Below are 18,036 nucleotides of genomic sequence, written 5' to 3'. Positions count from 1 at the left end.
TCAGTGTCCTTGTGCATGAATCGCAGAAACTGCAGAAATAACGCAGGTACAACAGTAATAAGGAAAGAAAATTAAATTTTGGCATGTATTGCTGAAGGATTGGAGCATAGAATTAGAGAAACATTGTTGCAACCCGGAATACTGTATATAGTTTGGTCCTTTCTGGAAGATGAATGCAATGGTATTTGAGGCAGTTCAGAGAAAGCTCACTAGATTAATTGGAGAGGTGAATAGCTTAGGCCAACACTTGCCAGAGTTTAGAAGAGAGAGAGATGTGTTTCATTTATGTAAGATGCTAAAGGGGATTGACATAGAGCTGATGTTTCCCCTTGTGAAGCAATCTAGAATGAAAGTTCATTGTTTTAGATTTCAGACCCCTTAACCTAAAACAATGATGAAAGAGGTATTATCTGCTTTTGGCAAATATTAGAGAGATTTAGAAGATATAATTGACCTTTTTGGCCATGTTGGGAATACAACATCTTTCACCATCAAGCCCTAACGTGAGACTGGAACTCAAAATTTCTGTTCAGAGGCAGGGATACAAGATCATCAGTCTTAGCCTATCTAGCCCAAGGTAAATCAATGTATGCTTATTATAGTTAAAAATCACACAACATCAGGTTATAGTCCAATAGGTTTATTTGGAAGCACTAGCTTTTGGAGCGCCACTCCTTCACCAGCTGGTTTTTAACTTTGTCCACCCCAGTCCAACACCAGCATCTCCAAGTTATAGAGTTATAGTGTAGAAGGATGCCATTTGGCCCATTGTGCCTGCATCAGTTCTCCGAATGAATATTTCACAGAGTGCCATTGTCTTGCTATTGCTGCACAAACCTGTACATAGTGAAGATCATTCATTAGGACAGTATCCCAATCAACAGGTGGGGAACGGATGTTTGAAGAAAAGCCTTTCATTTAAATTTTTAAAAAGTTTTATTTATTATAAATATTTACAAAGCAGTGAATACAAGATATTTTTAAGCAGAATAAAGCAACAAGGACATCATTGCATGTTTCAGAAATAACTATATAACGCTTGGTGAATGCTAAATGTCAGTATTTTCCATTAGATGACAATCAAACAGGCAGACATTATACTGCTCTTCATATGATCACAATGTTTTGATTTATACAATTCACCATATATACGCTATACATATTCCTTTAGTGTTATTTTTTTAAAAAGGCCTCTATTGCTAATTCCTTTCAGTCTTTAATATAGGTGAACAATTATCATAAATACAATCTGATCACTCTCCTGTTATCTCTTAAAGGCAATGTCATGACAGACTCTGCAGCCTAAAAAAAAGTCAGGAAATCAAAGTGTAAAGTTAAATTATGGTTATTACATAACATGGTTGAACAGCTCATGAAATACACTAAAAGTCTGAAAAGGTTCAAATGACTTATGCAAACTGCATCCTCCCCATTATACGGCATTGTTCGAGCTAATGAGCAAACTGACACTGAAAAAGTAATAAATTATGTGAAGGAAATTAAATGCCACCAATACAACCAAGCAACATAATAGGCAAGAATATATTCTAAAGGGTCTATTATAATCCCCGATGTCTTTCATCAGTTTCCTCACATACAAGTTTCAATGTCATTCATGTTAAGAAGCTTCATTTTAAAAAAAATTGAATCCACTAGTGAAGGGAGACCAGCAGGACTATTATTACTCATTTACAACTGGAAATGAAATGGTTAATTATTTACTATAATAAGGCTAAATTCTAATATGTTCATTAGGTCCCAGAGCAAAGACTGTGTAGAGAACAAACAGTATGGACCATGAAGATCGAAAGTAACACAAAAAACTGAGACAAGAAAAGTAGGCTAATTAGGAATTTCTGATGTTCAGCACATCAAACAAAGAAGAATAATCTTAAATGAGTGTTTGTGGTTGCTAAGCAGCTGTAAGTATCCTGGAGGTCATGGAAAGGACATAGCATTATGAAAAGCCAAATCTGTTAAACATTCCTTAGCATTTTATTTCACCAGTTGGTGGGGTTGATATGATTTTATGGCAATTGTCAAATATTTTGTTTGGACAATTACCACAAGTAGCTTGTTTCCCCAATGAGAATTCTTCGAAATGAAGTGGTTGATTAAAAAAAGGTAAGAGTCAAGGAGGAAGGTCTGGCTCCATGGATGTTCTAACACAGCTAATGCACATATATATTTGAATTAGCAAATGGACAGAGACATGCCCAACATTGACAGGGAATAGGTTTGGGGTTGATATTCCTCTTGGTAAAAGGAAAACCAGCTTTGTCAGCTGACACTCTGAGAATGACATCTACTCAAGATCAAGATTTTCTGACCTGGGTCTTCATGTGACGGAATTGGCTGGTTCCCTACAGCAGATTTTTGGTGAACTAACTTACACACACACACACGCACGCGCGCGCACACACACACACACGCATCAAGATGATCTACAGGTGTCTTTGGTATCTGAACCTTTCTTAGATACACTCTAATGACAGTTTGATGCACTTTCAATGGTACTGCAAAAATGAGATTTGCAGGGTTCCTAACTGAATGAAACCAAACTGTCAATAATTTCTCGATTTATTTATTGGCAATGACCATGGGAACTATCTTGGCAGTGGCTGCTTCATAGACAGCCCAGCTGTGCTTTAAGGACATTTTAAACTACTACATAGCATAGAATAGCATATTTAGTAATACAAATGGGCTGAAGGTTATGCGGGGATGTAACTGGGGTGTTCAAAACGAAGAACAATTTTGATAGAGTGAATGAGAAGGGAACTTTTTTTTTTTACTGGCAGGAGGATCAATAACAAAGGAAATCAGATTTAAGCCAACCAACAAAGAATTCAAGTAAAATCAGGAGATTTTTTTCTAATCAGCAAACTTTTATGCCCCACAATTCACCAATATTCCACCTCAAAGTACTTCACACAACATCACTTGACACTTAAATATTCATCAAATTGAGTATTGTGTACTTACCTTCTCAGACAAGCCAGCCCTTTGGGCATCCTTAGGTTTTGCTCATCTCTTTAGTCCTTTGCCTCTTCAGTCTTGACAAAGACTACAAATTAGTTCAGGTGTTTTTTAAAAAAATGCAATTATTTGTCCCAATCTCTTTAGTCTCCAATCTCAGCATTGTAATGTATATTACAATATCAGAACCTGCACCATAACTATATTAATAAGATGACTCAGGAAAACTTGGTGTAACTAAGCTCACTTCCATCTCAGTCTAACTAACCCTTTTGAGAATTGTTCTTGCATAAACTGCGACATAAGGAAACAAAACCTACATCATCAATATCGGATCTTGGTCAACCTATTACGAGCTTGTCTTACTTTTTCAAGCCATCTTTTTACACCAGTTGTCACTTTTCATCTGCCTGACAGCACATGTGACACAAAGTCACACTATCTAGGATGAAACTCAAGTGCTCCCAGATGTCACTCGAGACAGGCAACTCTAAGTTAGGCTTCTTTGTTAGGGCAGGATGTCCTAATCACTTTTCTTATAATAGTCACTATCTGAAATGCCAAATCGATATTGCACATTTAGTCTGTAAGACAACTCTGCTTCTTGTGTGCACCTGGGATTTTGGGTAATAGACTTTTTAAAACTCGTACATTGGCAATTTAAAAATGTATTGGCCTTACATCCCAAGTGATTGGTGCAAAAATATCCTCAGACAGGAAGTGAAATTGATCTTTGGCAGTAATGTAAACATACATTTTACACCCAATACAAATTTCTATGTTATTTGCCCAAGCTTTGCAAATGCCTCTTTTTTTATGCAACTGCTAAAAATCAATTACATCCCCAATTAAAAGAACTCTGTGATCTTTGCAATTTTTATGTTTTTAGAGGAGTTTACAAAGTTAATACAGAAGTTTCAGAAGCTCCAAATTATACCTATGTAGACTCACGGTAGAAAGAAATACCAATCGTTCTTTCAAAACAACAAAATACAAGTATTACACACCATAACAATTGTTGCACAATGGTCGGCTTTGCTATTATAAAGAGTATGACTGAAAAAATTGCTCTCCCCTTTTGTATCACTGATGCTTGCAAGCACCATCGAAACTGGCAAGGAGACTATTGATTAAGGAATGGACCCCACCTACAGACCACTACAGCACAAAACCGGAAATAGAACCACCCACCTTGACAGACAGAACCATATAAACTTTGTGCAGTTCATGACAATAGTGCTTCATCTGGAGGCTACACAGCACTGATGAGGTCACCTTGCAGGGGCACGAAATGATTGCAGAAAAATCAACCGGCTCAGCTGAACAACCAACAACTTCAACAACAACGCAAGCTACAGATCCTCACAGAAACCTTAAATATTTTAACAGTTAGAGAAAATAAAATGGGTGTGCCAGAGATTACACGCCAACAATTTCAGTGAAGATGCAAAAAGAAAATGGTGACTGGGTAGAAAAAGAATAAATAAATATAGATTAACTCAAATCTAGTAGAGTCCAGTCAAAAATTAAAATAGTGAGCAGTTTTGAAAGCAAAGAAAATGATTACAGTTCAAGTTCCAAAGGAAAAAGACAACAAGAAAATAGAAATTTCGATGGTAGTTTGGTATGATCAGGCTGAAAACAGATGCTGGACATCTGCTCAGAGAGGTCAGCTAATAAAGCTTTTCGTGCCAGCTATTAGTTCACAACAGCAAACAGTATTAGCTCTCTCTCAAAAGGTGTGTTTTCCCCCTCAAAAAAGGATAGCTAAAGGCCTCAGCTTGGCACTTTCCCTTTGTAGAACAGTCAACATCAGGATCCTAAGTGAGAAAGAAGCAAACATGCAAAACTGAATTCAAATTGTCTGTGAACATATCAGGCAACTATCAACTATTTTATTAAAAGCTATAAATTTTTACTCACCAACACGCAGTTGAAGTGACAATGTATGAGAAAGTTACGATTACAATTTTTCTTTCAATTTTGGAAAGGGGTGCAGACGGAGGTGAAATCAGAGGATTCTCAAAAATAAACTAGTACAATGTAGATGTCTAGCTTATTACAAGGGTATAATTTGAAAAATTTAAAAACATACCATTTCAAATGAGAAAATTGTAAGTTACTGCATTTCTTGTGAATATATATTTAAATTCCATTCAAGAAATATTCAAACACTGGAGTAGAGGACAAGTGTCTGATTACTTACAGACCAGTAACTTGGAGGTCAGATTTAATTAGAATTTAATTAATTAATTTAAAATTTTTAATTTTTAGATCAATAAATATTTAAAAAAATAATCCATCTGAAGGCTGCCTAACCAGATTAACAGCTTGTTAAGCAGAGGTACAGAAGGTCACAGCCAGATGCAACCACATCTCTATATCCCACCCATGCTGCCACCTCTGTCAAAATGAACTAATGTCATAAAGAGTATGACATTTTGGACTTGCCTCCTTAAAGACATTTTATTCATTTAGCCATGAAACTATCAAGGAATTCTCCAATAAAAGAGCTTTCAAAACAAAAAAAATAATAATAATCATGCTTTCCAACTTTTATAACAAGTATTTGTCAAAATATGAAACAGTTTTTCATGTAACTATACTGGTCAAAATATGTCCCTTACATACAAGTGTTCTGATGAGCCAGTTGTATATACATTACATGTAACAGTAAAGTTGAAGCATGCCGTTCGTCAACATATATCCAAATTGTGAGAAATACAACTAAAGTTTCTTCATAGTTAATGATCTTCGGCACTGTAGCAGCATCTGGTGGTAGACACCTATTAATGTCCAGAAAATACAGTATCCATGTTATCGACAAATTACCTATCTGCCAATACAAAACTTGAGCAAGAGTTTTTGTTACTCGGATAAATGCTCTAAGCTTCCTTATATATTTTCAGAATTTAAGTTATAAATATTAAATCACCTTCAGATACAGATCTCTTACAAGTCTAGTTAGGAAATGTCTGCAAATACTTCTGGAAAAATTGGTTTTATTATGATACAGAAAACACAGATTTCTGATTTGGAAACAGAGTTGTTGGATATATAAAACCAGTCCAAGGCATGTTCTTGACCGTAGAAAATGTTTCAATTCACAGATTGGTGACAATAGGCAGCTGCAAGGGATGTCACAATAATGTAATTAAACTTTAAAGATGCATTCATGGAATACTTTAGATGAAAACATCAGTGTTACCATTACAGCAGTATATGTTTAATAAATGTGAGAACCTGCCTTTCTAGGAACGATTCATGGAGTTGTCAATCAACCCTAGTTGTCAATCAAACCTTTTGCATGTCCAATTGTGATTATGTAGAAGCGTTAAAGTACAATGCTTAACTCTCTGGTTGTTGAGTTTTCCTTCGGTCTTGCCTTTGCCTGTTAAACACTAATAGAGAGAGATAGAGAGATATTGTATAGTTTTACAAAGAAAAGTTTCACATCACATTGCATTTATTTTTAAGTTCATTTATTATAGAGAATGCCATGCAAGTGAGATTTTTAATTTTACAAAACACAATGACCATGATTACAGTGCCACCTATGCTACTGAAAATGTTAGGAGTATATTAATAGCAGTGGTTTACCTCTGGTGTAGGCTTTGTTTGCACTTGATTAAGTTTATGGATTTGGTTTATTGATGCAGCATTAACAGAGTTTTCAAATAGATCCAAACATGTAAAATACAAACTTTTGATTAAAGAACAGATGGTCAAATTCAAAATTTGCTTTAGTCATAAAAAGAAAGATGGAAAATGATCTATTTCCCATGTGAAGGCAACATTTGGAAAAGATAGTTCAATCTCCTGGTGAACAGAATAAACTGTACACGCTCCTGTACAAATCTACTGAGTGATTAAACAACCATCACAATTTTGAAAACAGCAAGTTCACAGTTTCATGGGGATTGACCAACAAATGTTCTCCGCTAGCAATTTGTCATTCTCAGGCAGCCAAATGAACTGGACCAACTCAGTGATGTAATATCACTATTTATTGTAAAAAGTAAAGCCAGGACAGCAGATTAGGGAATACTCCCCCCGCCCCAAAACAAAGACCTCTGTGCTAGAATGTTAATGGAAGCTACCTTCTCATCTACAATCATGTAAGATGATCTTTTAAGATGATTTCCGGTGCAAGCGTCTTGGCCAGTGAATAAAAACAATTGTGTTCCAAGTTTCTACTTTCACAAGCACTTAAAAACTCCTAAATAAAATTTTAAAATATTTATAAACTGAATGAGTTGATCAGTAGTTACACAATTCCTAGTTTTATATATCGTTGTTGTGCATTAGTCTCTACACTTGGTCTTTCTTTTGCTTCAGTTGGGCACAAGGTCTTTTAGGTAACTGAATCTGAATATAGACCACTTTCTCACTATTAAGCCTGCTGAAAAGTAGGGTTCTTTCCTAAGATTATTCTCTGCATCAATATCCTGAGAACTGCAGGGTTATTTCATTTGAACAAGAATGTTTCTTCTTTCAATTGTAATATAATTCCCTGCGATGAAACATAATCATTCTTCCTTTAGTGTGACTACCTTACCTATTAATTGCCCATACCCAACACACCTTTGACAAACTTTAAATATTCTACAAGTTTATTAACAAGTGAGAATCTGATGTGCCAACCTAAACATCTATATGATCCATAGCTATATTATAGTCCTTTAGAACAGCCACTGCAAAAGCATTAAAAACATAGGATGTATCAGTATTCCCAAAACACTTGATTAAACAGCAATGTGAGGGATTTCACAGTGGTTTATAACCATGGGAAAATTTATTTTCATTAAAGCATACAAGATTTCTGTAGAGGTTAATTTGCAGTAAAGGTCAACCATCACGCAAATTCTAACATATTGATAATCATCCTGCAAGAATAGTAATTAAAACCTGAATTATTTTTCATGAAGTACCATTGTGCATAATTCCCACAGTTTCAGTAATGCACCTATGAGGTGTCCTGGTTAAGTCTGTGTACCAGTTGACCACTACTTTCAGGATGAACTTCAGCCTGTCAAGTCATCTTGCACAACCAATACCTAACCCTTTCTCAATATTGCCCATGGCAATAATCACAAAAGGTAGCTATAAGAATCCAAAGAGGAGTAAAAACAAATGTATACATACACTCAAAATACTCTAGCAGCTCCAATGCAGCATGACAGACAACATATCAAGTCTACACACACTCACACACACACAAATAATAATCTCTATTCCCTGTAATAATTTTTTTCTAATCAATGTTAAATAATTATTACTCAATAAACAATAATAAAGTTAGTGGGGTTACCATGGCAGTTCTACATACAACAGATCAAAAAAGATCAGTTAAACCCATATAGACTTTCAACTGCATCGAACTGTGGGACAAATACCCTCAGTAATCTAAGATAGCATGTACTGAAGGAAGAGGAAATCATGTGCAAAACTGGACCCAAATGGATAATAGTTCTTCCAAACAAAAAAGATACTATAACTTTATCTCTGTAAGTAATACCATACATTTTCACCATAAAATAAAATATACATTATGCCCATTAGTTACAATGTTAAATACAATGGTCCACAGGTGAGTTTATCTCGGGACATTACATATCCTCCACGCTGTTTAACAGTGTGCTGGGAAACCAATTATATGGGTTTGCAGATCAATATGTTGTATAAAAAGTTACCCTACTTTATCAAGGAGCAGATTATAGAAAAACAAGGCAGATGTTTTACTGATCTCTACTGATTCAGTTCCATGCTTCTATTTGTGGTTTCAGTGGGTCCACTTAATGTTTTGCTGTGTACCATTGCATAGCTAAAGGCAGCACTGCTACATGGCGGGAAATCGAGACCTGAAATACGAGAGAGTGTTTTCATGGTACCTGGGGGCCTTCCTGGGCTGACCCGGTATCCCGCTGCCTTGGTAGTTCCTAAAGGTCTGCCTGGGCTGGTCTTGAAACCCGCTGCCTTTGTTGTTCCCAAAGGTCGGCCTGTACTGGTTCTGTACCCAGCAGCTTTCGTCGTCCCTGATGGCCGTCCTCGTTTCCCTGCTCGAAAAATGTTTTTCCTTCTTTTCAGGTCATTCTGAGCTTCTGCATTTCTTCCAACACCCATTTGTGAATTTGGCTCCTCCAGCGATTCTTGTTTTACGCAGCTCATCGGCTTATAGCTGTTTCCATAAAGTTTGTCCGGTTGGGAAGAACACAAGTCAAAGTGGTCATTGCTGCTCACGTCATCAGCAGTGAATGTCACCTCCTTCTCCGGCTCACAGCAGCCAGTGTTACTGCAGCCAACTGGATGCATAATTTCTAAGAATTAAATTAGGGACACATTTTAAAATAGTCTATGATTACTTCACTAAAATATCTAACAAATTACTACATAAATGAAAATTACCATCAGACTGGATTGCTGAATACACATCATTTTCAAATAAATAAATAAAATTTGTGTAATTCATTCAAACTCCATGCGAGGAATATCAAATCCAAATTCAAAACTGTTTATAGTCAAATTAAGTCTCTGTCGATCTGCCCTATCCAGAGAATATTCACATGTATCTTTTCAAATTAATTTACTATCTTCTCTCTAGGATTATCTCATTAACTACTTCAAAATTTCAAGTGCTCAACTCTCTTTAATCTTTCAATAACTATAATTTGGATGGGTATTATGGCTGTGATAGTCAACAGGGCATGGAAACAACCTGGTATATCACTTCAGATATGATCCCAATGCCTCATTTGTGAAGCTTAACTTTTCTAACTTTGTATTCAATTCCCCTTCAACAAATGATAATATTCTATTAGCTTGCTTAATTACTTGCCATATCTGCACATTGACAACCAGTTCCCTTTACATCACTTGAACTTATAAGGCTAATGTCACTGGACTAGTAATCCAGAACCCCAGGTTAATGGGAACATGGATTGAATGCCACCATGACGGATTGTGAAATTTACCTGAAAGGAAAATCTAAACTTAAAAAGCTAGTCAGCGGCAACCATGTAACTGGTATCAATTGTCATCGATGTCCTTTAGGGAGGGACATCTTCCATTCATAAATGGTCTAGCCTACATGAGATACGAGACTCACAACAATGTGGCAGACTCTGAACTGCTGTCTGAAATGGCCTAGGTCGCACTCAGCAATGGTAATTAGGAATCAATGACAAATGCTGGCCTTACAAGTAATGTCTACATCTCTTACAAGAATAAAGAGAGCAAAATTTCACAGCTCTGTAATCTGTCTTCATTTAGATAAAATACTTTTCATTCTGCCTGCCAAAATGGATAATTTAACTTTTTCCCAGGAAGTACATCACTTGTCAGATCTCTGCCCACTCACTTAACCAATCTATACCATTTTGAAACATTGTTATGTCATTCAAAAAAAGGAAGACAAAAAAAAACCAAGATAATTGGAGGCCAGTTAGCTTAATACCTACCAGTGGGAAAAGGTTTATCATCAAGGCTGTAAGTGCACTGTATTTACAAATGGATCAAAATCAAGCAAAGGTAGCATAGCTTCAGGAAGATGAAACCATGCTTTCCAAATTTAACAAAATTCTGTAAGGAAATGAGCATGCAGAATACGTAAAACAGTAAATAAAGGAATAGATGAACTACATGCAATATACTTGGAGTTTAAAAGGCATTTGATAAGGTACTGCATGTAAGGCTATTTAATAAGAGCCTGTGTGGTGTTTGAGATAGCATCTTAGCTTACTTAGAGGACTGGCTAACTAATAGAAAACAAAGAGCTGGGATAAGCAGTCATTTTAGGATGGTAAACTGTAACTAACAGATTGTGCCCTAGCACTAATCCCTGTGACAATTATTTACGATATATATTGATGACTTGGATGAGGAAAGTAAATGCACTATTGCCAAGTTTGCAGATGACACAAAAATAGGTGGGAAGGCAAATGGTGAGGATGACAGAGGAATAGTCAAGTGACTAGACAAACACTTGGCATATGGAATATATGTGGAAAAATGTGATGTTGCGCACTTTGGCAGGAGGAACAGATGAAGTGAATGTTATTTAATGGGAGAAAGACAGCAGAAATTTGCATCACAAAGAGGTTTGGGAATTCCTTGTGCATGCATCTCAAAAAGCTAGGATTCCAGTTCAGTAGGTAATGGGATGCTGCTGCTTCTTTAGCAAGGTTATATTGTCCTTTTTTTCCCCCAGAGAAGTTGTAAATGCATAGACTCCAGAAAGTCTGGATTTTATGAGTTTTAGGTCCAATTTGATTATAACTAACAGATACTGCCTCAGGCAAAAGGCTTTCAAGTTTAAAAAAAACTTGTACAACGAAAGGGGAGTAGTTAGTTTTCCCAGCTCAGCTTTTCTCTGTTTTGGTTTGGTTGTAGCAGTCTGGCTGTTCAGAGCAAGCAGGCAGTCGGTTTTGAGGCTGCTGGTCAAAGAAACAGCTTCATGGAAGAAAGTATTCCAAGCTGAATCTTTCTACCATCTAGCTCCCTCTCCCTCTCCCTCTCTCCTGCAAGACCCTGTATTTGATTGTACCTTTTTTTGCCAAGGGATCTTTATGGGGATTGTTGAAGGTATTTGGAACAGCATAATTAATTTAGGATAATCTGTTAAGACTTTGGATAGGCTGTTATTCTATATGCGGTTCTCTTTTGTTTGTGTTTCAATCAGTAATCTTGCAAGGAAATTCTGTTTTGTTTAAAACTAAAGTGGTTGGGCCAGCTCATCACTCCTGGAATATCCACTCTGCACCTGCTTAAAACAACTGACAAAGTTAGGGTCCAGGTAACCTTCCTGAAATGTTTTGAAGGGGTCTGGTCCATAATAGTGGGAAGGCAGACAAATGGGCTTTTGTTCATAAGGATTCAAATATGAAAATAGAGAAATCTTGCTAAAACAAGATAAGTTACTAATCAAATCATACCTAGAATTCTGAGGAAAGATACACTGACTTTGGAGGCAGTCCAGAGAAGGTTCACGAAGGTTGACTGAGTATAGAGAGATTTTCTAAATGCGGAGAAACTGAGTAATTCTCTCAGTGGAGTTTATTAGAATGAGAGGTAATCTACTGAAATATATAAAACTCTTAGACAGCTTGATAGAGCAGGTAGGGAGCGGTGTTTTCAATTTGTGGGCTTCATTTTCACAAATAGTGAATCTATGAAATTCCTTACCACAGAGAGCTGTTGAGGCAGAGTCATATTTTAGGATGAGAACAGATTTTACTTAGTAAGTGAATCAAAGGTTAAATGGGAAAAGGCAAAGTGGAATGGAGGATTATCGAATCAGTCATAACATCATTGAGATTGTACTACTATTCAAATGGGCTGAATGATCTGTTTTGGCTCCAACCATTCATGGTCTCTCATGGTCTTCACAACATACTTCCCCACCCATTTTGTGTCAACAAAAAAATTCAATAATATCTTCAAAGTGTAAAAAGGTAAAGCCCCAAAACTACTTCCAGTTGCACACCACATTACAATTTGTCCACCAGAAAATTACCCATTAAAGCCTTCTTTTTCCTAGTAACTCTCAATCTTGTATCCATACCAATGTTACTATCTAAACCATGATATTTTATTTTCCTTCATAACATTTGATGCAACACTCTGTATAATGTCTTTTGGAAATCTAAGTACAGTACACCCATCATATGCCTGGCTACAAAATATCGAATAATAGCTTCCAACATGTACCCTATGACAGATGTTAAGCTAACTGGCCTATGATTTCCTGTGTTCTGTTGCCATCCCTTGTATTTAAAATTGAGTTATGATCAATATTTTCCAACTTAATGAAACCTCCCCCAAATCTAAGAAATTTTGTAAAATTAAAATCAATGTATTAACTATGCATTAACCACTTCTTTTTAGACCCTTGAATGAAGTCCATCTGGGCCCAGGGACTAGTCAGTGTGCAAATCCAACAATTTGCTCAGTTCCACTTCCCTGATTATCATAACTTGGAGTTAGCCCTTCCCTACCATTTCCTAATTTATAGCTATTTCCAGGACATTATTTATATATTCTATAGTGAAGACCAATGCAAAATACTCACTCGATTCATCTGCCATCTCTTTATTTACTTTCCATCATTACTTCCCTGGATTCACTTTCTATAAGACCAACATTCACACTGTTAATTCTTTTCATTATAAAGGATATATAGGATATCTACAGAAACTGTGAACATCTGTTTTTACATTTCTAGCTAGGTTTCTTCGTATTCCAATCTTTTAGCTCCTCATTGTTCTTTTACTCTTAGGCTCATAGAGCTGTACAGCATAGAAACAGACCATTCGGTCCAACTCATCCATGCTAACCAATTATCCTAAACTAATCCAATCCCATTTGCCAGTATTTGGCCCGTATCCTTCTAAAATCTTTCCTATTCATATACTCATTCAGATGCCTTTTAAATATTGTAATTGTATCAGCCTCCATCACTTCCCCGGCAGCTCATTCCATACACGCAGCACACTCTGTATGAAAAAGTTGCTCCTAAGATCCCATTTAAATCCTTCCTTTCTCACCTTAAACCTATGCCCTCTACTTCTGGACTCCCCCATCCCAGTGAAAAGACCTTGGCAATTCACCCTTTTCATGTTTCACAATATCCTTCTGATAGGAGGGAGACCTGAACTGAATGCAGTACTTCAAAAGTGGCTTGATCAATGTCCTGTACAGGCGCAACATGACCTGCCAAATCCTAAACTCAATGCACTGACCTATAAAGACAAGCTTATCAAACACCACCTTCACTATCCTGGTCTACCTGCGACTCCACTTTCAAGGAACTATGAACCTGCACTCCGGTGTCTCTTTGTTCAGCAACACTCCCTTGGATCTTACCATGTATAAGACTTACCATTAAGTGGATAAATCCTGCCCTGATTTGCCTTTCCAAATGCAGCACATCACATTTATCGAAATTAAATTCCATCTGCCACTTCTTGGTCCATTGACCCATCTGATCAAGGTCCCATTGTAGTCTGAGGTAACCTTCTTTACAGTCTACTACACCTCCAATTTTGGTCTCATTTGCAAACTTACTAACCATACCTCCTATGTTCACATCTGAATCATTTTATATAAATGACAAAAAACAGGGACCCAGCACCGATCCTTGTGACACACCATTGGTCACAGGCCTCCAGTCTAAAAAGCAACACACCACCACCACCCTCTATCTTCTACCTTTGAGCCAGTTCTGTATTCAAATGGCTAGTTCTCCATGTGATCTAACCTCGCTAACCAGTCTATCATGAGGAACCTTATCAAATGCCTTAGTAAAGTCCAGATAGATCACATGCACTATTCTGCCCTCATCAATCCTCTTTGTTACTTCTTCAAAAAAACTCAAGTTAACAAGGCACGATTTATCACACGCAAAGCCATATTGAACAAAGGACATAGAACAGTACAGACCTTGCTGCCTTTGACGTTGTGTCGACCCTTTATCCTACTCTAAAATCACACTAACCTACTTGCCCTTCACTTTACTATCATCCATGTGCCTTTCCAAGGGTTGCATAAAATGTCCCTAATGTATCTGACTCTACTACCACTGCTGGCAGTGCATTCAAATCACCCACCACTCTAAGTAAAGACCCTACCTCTGACATCTCCCCTAGAGCTTCCTCCAATCACCTTAAAACTAGGCCCCATTTCTGCCCTGAGGAAAAAGTCTCTGGCTACCCACTCTATGTCTCTCTTGTACACCTCTATTAAGTCACCTCTTATTGTTCTTTGTTCCAACGAGGAAAGCCCTAGCTCCCTCAACCTTTCTCCATTAGACATGCCTGCCAGTCCAGGCAGCACCCTGGTAAATCTCCTCTGCTCCCTCTCTAAAGCTTCCACATCCTTCCTATAATGAAGTGACCAGAACTGAACACAGTATTCAGAGTGTGGCCTAAACCGGGCTTTATAGAGCTGCAGCATAACTTCTTAAACTCAATTCCCCTGCTAATGAAAGCCAACACACTATATGCCTCCTTGACAAACCTATCAATTTGGGTGGCAATTTTGGGAGAGCTATGGGCATGGACCCCAAGATCCCTCTGTTTCTCCACTGCCAAGAATCTTACCTTTAACCCTGTAATCTGCATTCAAATTTGACCTTCCAAAAATGAACCACTTAACGCTTTTCCAAGCTGAACTCCATTTGCCACTTCTTAGCCCAGCTCTGCATCCTGTAGATTGCAATGGGACATCAACAGCCCTCCATATTATCCACAACTCCACCAACTTTCGTGTCATCGGCAAACTTACTCACCCACCCTTCCACTTCCTCATCCAAATCATTCATAAAACTCATAATTAACAGAGCTCCCAGAACAGATCCCTGTGGAACACCACTGGCCACTCAGCTCCAGGCTGAATATTTTCCATCAACTATCACTCTGTCTTCTATGGGCCAGTCAATTCTACATCCAGACAGCCAAATTGCACTTATCCCATGCCTCCTTACTTTCTGAATGAGCCTACCATGGGGAACCTTATTAAGCACCTTGTTTAAATCCATATACACAACATCCACTGCTCTACCTTCTACAATATGTTTTGTCACATCCTCAAAAGAATTCAATAATGCTTGTGAGGCATGACCTGCCCCTCACAAACCCATTCTGACTATCTCTAATCAAACGATGCTTTTCCAAATAATCATAAATTCTGTCTCTCAGAATCCTCTCCAATAATTTGCCCAACACTGATGGAAGACTGACTGGTCTCTAATTCCCAGGGTTATCCCCATTCCCTTTCTCAAACAAGGGAATAACATTTTCCACCCTCCAATCATCTGGTTCTACGGCAGTGGAGAGTAAGGACGCAAAGATCATCGCGAAAAGCGCAGAAATCTTTTCCCTCGCTTCACATAGTAACCTTGGGTATATCACATCTGGCCCAGGGGACTTAACTAATCTCATTTTTTTTCAATGTTTCTAGCATATCCTCCTTCTTAACATCAACCTGTTTGTGCATATCAGCCTGTTTCACGCTGTTCTCACAAACAAGATCACTCTCACTGGTGAATACTGAAGCAAAGTATTTATTAAGGACCTCCCCTACCTCCTCCAACTCCAGGAACGTTTTCTCCACTATCCCTGATTTCCTTTATCCTCACTCTGGACATCCTCTTGTTCCTCATATAAGTGTAGAATACCTTGGGGTTTTCCTTAATCCTACCTGCCAAGACATTTTCATTCCCCCTTCCAGCTCTCCTAATTCCATTCTTCAGTTCCTTCCTGGCTACTTTGTAACCCTCTAGAGTCTGATCCTTGCTTCCTCAACCTTAAGTAAGCTTCCTTCTTCCTCTTGACGAGATGTTTTACATCTCTTGTCATCCAAGGTTCCTTCACTCTTCCATCCCTTCCTTGCCTTAGTGGGACAAATCCTATTTCCCTAAACACCTTCACATTTCTGTTGACTATCTATATTCAGTCCTTGCCTTTCCAAGTACATGTAAATCCTGTCCCTAAAAGATTCCCTCCAACAATTTTCCCACCACCAATGTCAGTGTCCCGGGTTTATAGTTCCCTGACGTTTCCTTACCAGCTTTAAACATAAGCATCATATTAGCCAACGTCCAGTCTTCTGTCACTTCACCTGTGACTATTTTTTGCTGCTCTTTTATATTCTGTCCAATACCCTGAGCAACCACCCATCTTCGTACAAATAAATGATTTCTCTTTAGACTCGATACTTATTTTCCCCAAAATATTAACCACAGATGGCAGGGCCCCACCTTGGAACATTTCTTTCTCCATGGATGATGTCAGTTCTGTGTTTTCCGAAAAAGCCCTTAAAATGTCTACCATGGCATCTCTAATGACATGCACCTTAGACTAATTGATTCGCTGATTGTAGTTAGCTTTATTTTCATGCCCTCCTGATTTAGGGGCGATGACGGCCTAGTGGTATTATCGCTGGATCGTTAATCCAAAGACCCAGGTCATGTTCTGGGAACCTGTGTTCAGGCAGATGCAACTTAATTCCAGATTTTTAAAATTTGAATTCAAGAGTCTAATGATGACCATGGATTCATTTCAGACTGTCAGAAAACACCCATCTAGTTCAATAGTATCCTTTAGAGAAGGAGACTGCCATTCTTACCTGGTCTGGATTACAGCAATGTGGTTGACTCTTTACTGCCCTATGGATGGGGAACAGATGCTGGCCTAGCCAGTGACACCCCCACCCCATGAATGAACAAAAAGAAACCTTTCGTTTAGTTCAAAACCCCTTCCCTCCCCCAAATGAATTTAAAATTCAATCAATCCATTCTGATTACTGGTACCGAGGGGCACTTTCACTATATTACTATTAATTCGTCCTACGCAATATCAAGTGTAGTATAGCATACTATCTGGTTGGATCCAGAAAGTGTTGGTGTAAAAAACAGTTTTGAAAACATATTAGGCATTTCTCACCTTGGCTGCCTTTGCCCAGTCTATAATCCCTATGACTGTCACCACACTTTAAAATGATAAGCTTTCATCACGTGTTCCTTTATATGTTGTGCTGTTGTGTGGTTCGTATTAGGAGGAGATCTATATTTCAAATCTGGGAATTTAAAAAAACAGTCAGAAGATAGATATTAATAAAGGATTTTTATTATCCCACTGTTAACTGGGATAGATTTAATATGAAAAGAATTGATGGAGCAGAACTGCACTCAGGACAATGTTTTGTTCCATATGCAGCAAGCCTGACAAATTGAGAGGGTGCAGTGTTTCAGGAAATGAAGCTAGATATGTGAAGGAACAACCTGTATCAAAATTTAATTAGTTTTAACATAACTATGGAAAAGGTAGAACATCAGTTAGAATTCTAAACTGGGAAAACGCAATCTTACTAAGCCGACGAGTGATTTAGATTAAATCGCCTGGACACTGAAGGTAAATCAGTGACAGAGCATGGGGAAGCATTCAGAAGAGAGATTAAAGGGTTTCAGAGTCAACATATTCCCATAAAGAAAAATGGATGAAACCACCAAATCTAGAGCCCGGATTGTCAAACCGCTTACAGATCAAGTTAGGGCAAAACAGG

At 37.8% G+C, this 18,036-nt stretch overlaps 1 protein-coding gene across 5 annotated transcripts in view; it reads right to left on the bottom strand.

Moving 5' to 3' along the window:
• Positions 1 to 927: 927 nt before the first annotated feature.
• LOC122556594 (UPF0461 protein C5orf24 homolog) overlaps positions 928 to 18,036 on the bottom strand; it is a 35,508-nt gene continuing 18,399 nt past the window's right edge. For 2 of the 5 annotated variants that reach the window (XM_043703466.1, XM_043703464.1), the window contains exon 3: positions 6,449 to 9,296. In XM_043703466.1, the coding sequence (XP_043559401.1) occupies positions 8,728 to 9,296 (569 nt within the window). In that variant the 3' untranslated portion in view covers positions 6,449 to 8,727. Of the gene's footprint in view, positions 6,381 to 6,448; positions 9,297 to 13,045; positions 13,077 to 17,417; positions 17,551 to 18,036 lie in introns of those variants that run through there. The other 3 variants (XM_043703469.1, XM_043703468.1, XM_043703465.1) reach the window with 3 other exon arrangements.

Source organism: Chiloscyllium plagiosum, chromosome 14, assembly GCF_004010195.1.
Source record: "Chiloscyllium plagiosum isolate BGI_BamShark_2017 chromosome 14, ASM401019v2, whole genome shotgun sequence".
Classification (NCBI taxonomy): Eukaryota; Metazoa; Chordata; class Chondrichthyes; order Orectolobiformes; family Hemiscylliidae; genus Chiloscyllium; species Chiloscyllium plagiosum.
This window is presented reverse-complemented; position numbering and strand designations above follow the sequence as displayed.